Source organism: Solanum pennellii, chromosome 5 (assembly GCF_001406875.1).
Source record: "Solanum pennellii chromosome 5, SPENNV200".
Lineage (NCBI taxonomy): Eukaryota > Viridiplantae > Streptophyta > Magnoliopsida > Solanales > Solanaceae > Solanum > Solanum pennellii.
This window is the reverse complement of record NC_028641.1, coordinates 6,483,464-6,493,022: the sequence shown is the minus strand read 5'-3', so window position 1 is coordinate 6,493,022 and position 9,559 is coordinate 6,483,464. Positions and strand designations below refer to the sequence as shown.

The 9,559-nt window shown below is 35.6% G+C and overlaps 1 protein-coding gene across 1 annotated transcript; it reads right to left on the bottom strand.

Annotated features, from left to right (window-relative positions):
• Positions 1 to 1,752: 1,752 nt before the first annotated feature.
• LOC107018620 (probable WRKY transcription factor 4) lies at positions 1,753 to 7,078 on the bottom strand. Its single transcript, XM_015219147.1, has 4 exons — positions 6,376 to 7,078; positions 3,353 to 4,065; positions 3,092 to 3,250; positions 1,753 to 2,428 (listed from the first exon to the last, which is right to left on the bottom strand). The coding sequence occupies exons 1-4, from the start codon at positions 6,745 to 6,747 to the stop codon at positions 2,146 to 2,148; spliced, it is 1,527 nt and encodes a 508-aa protein (XP_015074633.1). The 5' UTR covers positions 6,748 to 7,078; the 3' UTR covers positions 1,753 to 2,145.
• Between the last annotated feature and the right edge of the window lie 2,481 nt (positions 7,079 to 9,559).

Genomic DNA, 9,559 nt, shown 5'->3' with positions numbered 1-9,559 from the left:
AAAGGACAATTTACATGCAATGTTATATGCAAATCAATACATTGAATGAGCTTCAAAATAAACTGCCTCCAAATCAATATAATCGTATCTGTACATCATCGTGTTTTGCACAGTTGACAACAATGAGACAATGTCATGTGCGAGCACAATTGTTTAGATGCTTTATGTTGAGGGAGTTGGAAGATAGTCCTGTCAATGCAATACTTTTTTATATAAATTGCACAAGCTTCGATTCACAATCAGGGAGTTTGCAATAATTTCTGGTTTGAATTGTTCTGATAATGTTGCTGACTTCTGCTTTGATACTAATCAACCCAACAGAATCATCGCTGAGTATTTTCCAGGAAATTCTCCTGTCACTAAAGGTCGATTTGTTGAAGCTTTTAAAGCAAAGGTATGGGGTGACAATCAGGAAGATGCATACAAGTTTGGGATTCTATACTATATACATGAATTTATCATGTCCGCCGAACCTACTACAACAACAATAGATAGGTTGAACTTTGATTTGGTTGAAACATGTAGATTTATGGATTATCCGTGGGGTCGGAACGCTTTTAATGAACTTGCCAAATCGATCAACAACAAGAATCACCCATCGGAGATTTTCATCACCAGCCCACTTTCAAACAAAATTTTATTTCAAATCATTCACAGAAATCATTTATACAATTAATACAACACTTTATACAATCAGATTAATAAATAATGACAAACTTATGTTAACACTGATCTTCTTTCTAATATACAAATACTACTTCAAAAAAAGTATATAATTGTATCCTATGGGTTTTCATCTTAAAAAATTTATATATATTTTCAACATATACATTACTTCAGTATTTGTATATGCAAAATTAGAAATCACAAAACGTATACTACACAACTATATCACAGATGCAAATAGATATAAAACTAAAATTTCATACTTATATACAATTAATAACACGACCTTTGTATACAAAAAAACTTAATATACAACTGAAAATTGAAATTACTGCTACAACATACTGCCGTTTACGATAGACATTGAAATCAGTTTTCAAAAGAAAAACACTCCAAAAAAATTTATATACACTTATGTTATGGACATATACAATTCTCAACACACTAAGGAACGCACATATATCCAAATTTGTAAATTCAATAGAACATTGTATAATTATTGCAATAATAAACATGAATTTTCATTCAATGAACCATTACCTGTATTCGAATATACAGAAAAACAAAAAAAATAGATGAACTGCTGCTTCTTCAAAGCGCAGAAACAAGTTTATCTTTGTCTTTCAATTGCTGTATACTTCTTATTTTTTGAAAAAAAAATTGAATTTGAACGTTTACCTTAAATTATGGCATCATCTAAATTTATTGTTAGCTTATTTAACGCTTCAGTTACAAATCACTTTTTCTAAAAGAAAATTGTATAAATAAAAAACAAAAGAAACGTTATATAAAAAATTAAAGATACCTAAATAACTAAACTATACCATAGAATGTAATTAGGTAAACTACACCCATATAATGTTATTTAATCAATTAAGTTTGCCATATATGAAATTTTTCCGAAATAATAATCACGTGTCATGAAGATTATTCATCAGTTATAAGTCCTTCAAGAACAACTAGAAGACCTTAGAACAAGTTCTACTTATTAAAATCTAGAAAAAAAAATTGACACAAACTAACATTTTACCAACTCATTTAGACTTGAAGCAGATTCAACCCTACTAAATAAAACATAAATAATCATAAATTCATAACAGAAAGTAGATTGTCCAAAAACTTAATGCAACATCATTCAGATTCACTTAAAAGGCCTAATTATAAAACGATTACAAGATAAAAGACCAAAACATGTGGGAATATAGAAGCATTTACAGAAAGAATGCATATAGAAATACCATAGCTAAAAACTCTATGCTCCTTTTGAGAACATTTACAAACAATTTTATATTCAAACCACTCTTTCCTGACCTATTATTTCGTGTCAACGCAACTTCTGTACCATTTTTCGTTTCATGATTGTTGGGAAGAGACCATCATCAACATTGCAAACGCGAGAACTACAACCATTCAGCAATAAGTTACAGCCATCTACTGGCTGCCATGTTGATTACCTTGCTGGAATGAAGATTTGATAAATCATATACTTTGCTCTTCTTTGAAACGTAGAAGCGCTATAGGTTGTTGTTCATTGCTCTGAAAGTCCGCTCTTCGCATTGCAGCTGGTCTATCAACTACAGGGTTGTGTGGCCTCAATTGTGACATAGAATTATTGGCTGTATTGTGGCTACTATTCCTGGCTGCAGGCACATCATGATTATGTTTACCTTCATATGTTGTTATGACTGCTTTAGGGTCACTTGCAGCCCGTTCAACATGCTTTCTTACATTACATCCCTGGCTGGTACATTTGTAATAGCTTCTGTGGAAAATAACAAGGCGTATAAAAATCATGGCAAGCAAAACAACAACGCAGCTGGCTATGCACTTATTGAGTTATATGGACACTGATTAGCTAATTCGATACTGGCATACAGAGGCAAAGGGATACCACAGCACTTCATTTGAAACATAGAATTCTAAACGAAAGCTGCAAAAATGAAGGTCGCAGCAACCAAGATATATGACACCAGTGATTAAATGCAATGAAAGTCAAAAGTTAGCAAGGTAATTTGTAAAAATATACTTTAGTAACATATATAGGAAGGCGAATGTAAACACAAAGGCTCTACAACTAAAATTTATATTTAAGGTTCACTTTATCAACAAAATTGATGGAATTGGACCTAAAAGCCATTTAGGTTCGAGATTGATTAGGTATCAGTGGAAACATAAAAAATAAAAGAAATAAGTCAAATATCAAATCGACCAAATTGGACAAATGATAGGTCAAGATCATGTTGTTCATTGGGAATTGAAGGGTCGAGAATGAGCAGATATCGAACGATTAATTTTGATTTCTTGTTATCATGGAATTCATCAAATTCCCCTCTTAAAACAAGCTGAACACACCAAATGGATAGATGATTCCATATCACAGAGTTGTTCATTGACATAAGGAAGTATAATATGACGAACATTTTACCTTGGATAAGGGTTTCCTTTAACAACCTTCTGGCCATACTTCCGCCACCTATAACCATCATCCAATAGATCAACTTCACTGGTTGTTTGAACAATGATCCTAGGTTCTGCAACAGTCCGGTGAGAACAAGCTGCCTCTGTACTGTGTACTTCTACAGCCCTGCATAGTACAGATATGTTAAAAGAAGAATCTCTCAAATAAACACGGAAGCAAAAACAATCACTGAAATAGTTCTAAGAATGAAGGGAATTAGGGAAGTACCTCCGCTTTGATTCCCGTTCGTCAATGTCCCTTCCATCCACTCTAGTCTCTGCATTACCCACTTCCTCACTGTCACTTGAGCCAGAGGTCTGATCATTTGCTTGGCTGGATTCTTGATCCTTCATTCTTAACGAGTAGGAAGGTTCGCCCTCCTTGGGTTTGTTATAATTTCCTGTCAGAACCTCTGAGCTGAGCTCATAGGGCCCCTGCAAATTATAGTTCCCATTTGGATTTCCACTTTCTTTTGAACGCTTACTAGCTTGAGGTGGCTGATGGTTATGTTGGCCCTTATATATAATCTCAGTAACCTGGCCATCTAGGGAGCGCTCAACCTTCTTCTTGACTGGACAATTTGGATTTGTACACTTGTAATAGCTACGAGGATATTCACTTCCCTTGACCTGCTTCTGCCCATACTTTCGCCAGTTGTAGCCATCATCAGCAGGTTTGTCAACAACGAAGGAAGCAGGTTCTGACCTCTGATCAGACAGGGAAACATCTGATGACTCTTTCACGATGTTGGGATCCAAAGTGGGACGTATCTGTCGGTTTGCTGGTGCATTTGATGGTAAGGACTGGAACTGTGACATTGATGGTGCAGCTGCCGTTGCAGAAGATGGATAGTTAGGCTGAATGTGCATTTGAGACTGAGCCTGGGATGCCTGAGATGTAAGTTGAGCAAGCACTTGCTGATGTGACATTCCAAAAGGACCCTGTCAAATGAAGATACATAACTAACTTTGGACAAGCAAATTCAAATTAAACTAATAACAATATCATTTCACTTGTAGCAGAAATTAATTAATACCCAGTTATGAAATAAAACAAAAGGCAGAGAGTAAGATTTTGATCTTTTAACAAGCAGGTTTTGTTTGTAGTAACATAATTGAGTTTCAGTAATTAACACTGCTCTGCAATTAGAGATCTCTTGGTGATGGTAAATGTTCTTAATTTGGCATTGTGCTGTTAATTTGTTGGAATAAAGTTACACGGGAAGAAAGTTTCTGTTTCCAGTAGTTCAGACGAAAGGAGGAGGTTTTGAAATTCAAGACAATTCTTGTTGTTGCAAATTGGAAGCTTATGTCCATGGCAAAGACAATTTCGGGTGCTACGGGCTTTTCCAGTCCCGTGTGATGAAATTGTACTTGGGATGTCACTATTCTTCTTTCCTTCTAGAAGAATACAATGTTGAGATTATTTTTAAAAGAGAAGGATAATAGAAGGCCCAGGAGAAAGATGTTCCCTTTCCCCAAATTTCTACTTACTTGATGGGTGCAGATAACAATGTAATAATAACAACTCCAGATAGAGATATTGTTCCTTCAAAATTGATTTAGATGATAAGGACCCCAGAAAAGTCCATCTTATTCATGCATTTGCATTTAAAAACCAAATGCCTGTATATTCACTAACAACAAAACATAAACAAATAATAACAAATCTGTGAGACATTATGTCGAGTAATTTCTGTTGTCTTTTCTCTGTATCAGTTCATGTGAGGCCATGAATTCCTTTCTCCCAACTACTTCCCAGGGTAATATGTTTGGCACTAGATGGGGCCGAAAATAGATCTTCTACGTGAATCTTGTGGGACAATTAGTTGAGAGGGAAAATGGGATGGACCTGCTCTACTCTCATATATGTACATAGCTCCAGACATCTTGAGCTGGTATTCAAGTGGACAACTTAATGAATCGAAGAAGGTTTAGTACAGTGTTCCTGACACTTCTATTTTTCTTTTTTTTTGCTTCCTTCAAGAAATGCTATAATTTCTACTATAGCCCTCGATCATTTTTTTTTTCTATTTGATAAGCAGTCATAAAGGAGATGAGGAAGGATCTATACATATTGAGACTTTAACTTGTCCCCCGGGAAAGGGCAGATATAGACAAGTGGAAGTGGCGTCAATCCCCGTCTTTAAAACATAAAGTGACCTGATTCAAGTTACCAGTTTCAAAAAAAAAAAAAGACCTGATTCGATCGCAAAGAGAAGAGTTTCTTTTTATTGACTACTTTGGGTCTATATGTTACAGTGGCACTGTGTTTCTAAGGTAGAATAAGATTAGACTAGTCTCCGTAAACTTATTCTAGAATGATTCATTGATGAAACTAGGCCTAAGTGTATGGAAACTTGTCATGGTTCCCCTTATTTCCTACACCAAAATGGTTGGAGAGAGAAAAGGTTCTTTCATTTTTAGGACCACCTGGGAATAGATACAGTGGAGGTGGGGTGGGCATGTAATCAGATGATTAAAGCACGAGGTAGAATAAACAAAAGAAAGAGGCCAGACAAGGGTATGCTTCAATTAAATGAACTGATAACGAAGATCATTACTCTGATATTACGTACTACTTCCTAGTATAATGTCTCCCATGTGAGTCGGATACCTTATTCAAGGAACAACAAAAGGCACACTCCAGATATAATGGAAATGCACTTTTGGCAGTAAAGTTCATAGCTTTTAGGAAATAATTCCTTTTCCCAGATTCAACATGCCACTACAGTGCCTTAAAAATCATTGCCACTTACCGTAAATACTTCCAGGAGAATAAGGCACACACCAATCTGACCATCCGCCCGTCATGACAGTTGCTATACTAACAAACTATTAAAATCAACCATTAATGCTAAAAACAACTTAATTAGTATCTACATAAAGATTCAGCTATTCAAGCCAAAAAATAGTTACTAATTATGGTAACAATTATTGGATTCTATTCCTTCTTGGCTACTTAACATGTTTTGTTTTTCTAATCATTTGAGCCAGTCAATCGTAAACAACCACTCTATCCCAAAATACCTCAAACTAATCCAACACTTACAAACCCAAAAATCGGTTCTTTAATGATATCATTGTTCAGGTCAACTCGTGCGCACCTCAAATAAATCTACCAAGCATTGAGATATTGTGAAAAAACACTAAAATTGTGAAAATACGAATACATAATTCAGAAACTGTATTGTGTTCATGCTAAAAACCTAAAGGTTTGAATCAATAAACTACAAATCGTTAATCAAGTACCTGACCAGGTGAGAAGAACCCATCAAACAAACTAGTTGGACTCAATCCAGGCGGTACAGTAAACGTAGTCGTCGACTGAGTTATCGCCGCCGTAGATGGTGGCGGAAGTGGCGGGAAACCCGGTCTAACACCGGTAAAACCCGCCGGAGGTGTCATTGCACCGGCTAGAAGCTGTGAAAATGAACGACACTCAGAATCCGGATCGTTATCGGAGAAAAAACTGGATACAAGGGTCATCGGACCCGGACTAATACCGCTTGACCCGCCTGAAAATAGACTTTCAATAGAACTTCTCGGCGGTAAAGTAATAGTTGGACGGAGTAATTGACCTCTCGACGTTGAAGAAGAAGATGATCCTTCATTTTCGGCCATAATTTCTGGGTATTTTTATACAAAATATATTATGTAGAAAATAAATTTATCATTTCTTGTTTGTAATTCTCTGTAAACTATCAAAAAAAATCAATTTTTTTCTTTTTTTGATTTTTGTTGTGTTTATTGTTGGAAAAAGTGGGTGTTTGTATGGAGATTTGATGATTGGAGTTTACTCTTCAATTTGGAAAAAAAAAAAGAAGAGGAAAATTAAACAGAAAGTTGTATGTATAGGATCTGAACAAACTTTTAGTAGAAACTAGAAAGTCCACGCTTGCTTATACGAAAATGGAGGCTTTGCAGTTTTGCTCATTTTCACCTTTTTCTTTATGTTATTTAATTTAAACAATCATAAAACATAATATATATTTTTTTTTCTTTTGTCTTGATATAGAATACACACTATATGAACACATAAAAAATATAGTAATAATATATAAATAGATATTTAAATTTGAAGTTAACATTTTTAAAATTGATCTCAATTGATAAATAAATATTTTAATTTCATTTCGTAGATATTTTTGTGCTAATATGACACCTGAATTTGAGAGATAAATAGATGATCATTTTGTAAGTTGGAGTAATCACGTGACACAAATAGAGATAAGTTGAAATGTCTAGATTTGTATACTCAAAATTGAACTATGTACTTGTCGATTTAGACCTGATTTAAATGTTTGTTTCAATATTATTTTTGAAAATAAGTAATACGTTATTTATTTTTCATTTGAGATTTAAAAGTCAGATCAATTTGAAGACATTAACTATATTTGAGGCTAATTGCATTCAAATTGTGTTTTTTCATATTGTATGTGCATTACATTGATTTAACTATATAGGAGGTTAGTTATCTGCAAAGTATATGTGAAGTGTATATTGTATATGTATATGACGATCTCCGATTAACCAATATCTATTTTTCGACAGCCAATTTAAACTTTTGACAAACTCCAATTGAGGTTGGGTGGACAATAACAACTACAACTTTTAGATACATGTATAAGTATTAAGAAAATGATGATAACAACACACGTATATTTAATAAAAAAAAATGAATTTAGTGACAAAAAATTTCTATAGCTAAATAACAAATTCCGTTAGTTAAATCAACTTAGCAACGAATTAGCGATTGATTTTTGTTAGCAACAGACTAGTGATGATGTTCGTCACTAAATGCAGTTTTTTTAATAGTACATTGCATTGGACAACATAGATAAAATGAAAGTTCATCTTTGGAGTATTGTGTGATAAGAAGGTAGCACCTAAACTTCAATGTAGGTTCTACAGAGTGATGCTTAGACCGTCCTTGTTGTATGGGGTATCCGAATACTGGTCAATCATAGGACTAGTCGTGCCACCATAATTGTATCACATTATTTTGTTCTTGTTATTATTTTCTCTGATAGACTTTACGCTATTTTTCTTTGGGAAAATTACGCGGATAAGCAAAGTTATACTATTTAATTACTCATCATAGCTATAGTTTGCTAAAATTATCACTCACGACTAACATTATATATTAATTACGTGGGCTGACTTCGAGTTTGTATAATTAGTCATGTTTGTATATGTATAATATACAATATATTAGCCTATATACATATACAATTCACCTTTATCCCACTCTCTGCCCTCTCTCGCTCGCCTCTCTCCTCCGTCTCTCAATCTCGCTCGTCTTTCTCCTCCCTCTCCCAATCTCGCTTGCCATTTATACAAATGTATATGTATAATATACAATTATATGCATATACAATTCACCTCTCTCCCACTCTCTGCCCTCTCTCGCTCGCCTCTCTCTCCCAGTCTCGCTCGCCGCTCTCCTCCCTCTCCCAGTATCTCTTGTCATATATACAATTACATATGTATAATATACAATTATCTAACCAATATACATATACAATTCACCTCTCTCCCACTCTCTGCCCTCCCTCGCTCGCCTCTCTCTCCCAGTCTCGCTCGCCGCTCTCCTTCCTCTCCCAATATCTCTTGTCATATATACAATTACATATGTATAATATACAATTATATGCATATACAATTCCCCTCTCTCCCACTCTCTGCCCTCCCTCGCTCGCCTCTCTCTCCCAGTCTCGCTCGCCGCTCTCCTTCCTCTCCCAATATCTCTTGTCATATATACAATTACATATGTATAATATACAATTATATGCATATACAATTCCCCTCTCTCCCACTCTCTGCCCTCCCTCGCTCGCCTCTCTCTCCCAGTCTCGCTCGCCGCTCTCCTTCCTCTCCCAATATCTCTTGTCATATATACAATTACATATGTATAATATACAATTATATGCATATACAATTCCCCTCTCTCCCACTCTCTGCCCTCCCTCGCTCGCCTCTCTCTCCCAGTCTCGCTCGCCGCTCTCCTTCCTCTCCCAATATCTCTTGTCATATATACAATTACATATGTATAATATACAATTATATGCATATACAATTCCCCTCTCTCCCACTCTCTGCCCTCCCTCGCTCGCCTCTCTCTCCCAGTCTCGCTCGCCGCTCTCCTTCCTCTCCCAATATCTCTTGTCATATATACAATTACATATGTATAATATACAATTATATGCATATACAATTCCCCTCTCTCCCACTCTCTGCCCTCCCTCGCTCGCCTCTCTCTCCCAGTCTCGCTCGCCGCTCTCCTTCCTCTCCCAATATCTCTTGTCATATATACAATTACATATGTATAATATACAATTATATGCATATACAATTCCCCTCTCTCCCACTCTCTGCCCTCCCTCGCTCGCCTCTCTCTCCCAGTCTCGCTCGCCGCTCTCCTTCCTCTCCCAAT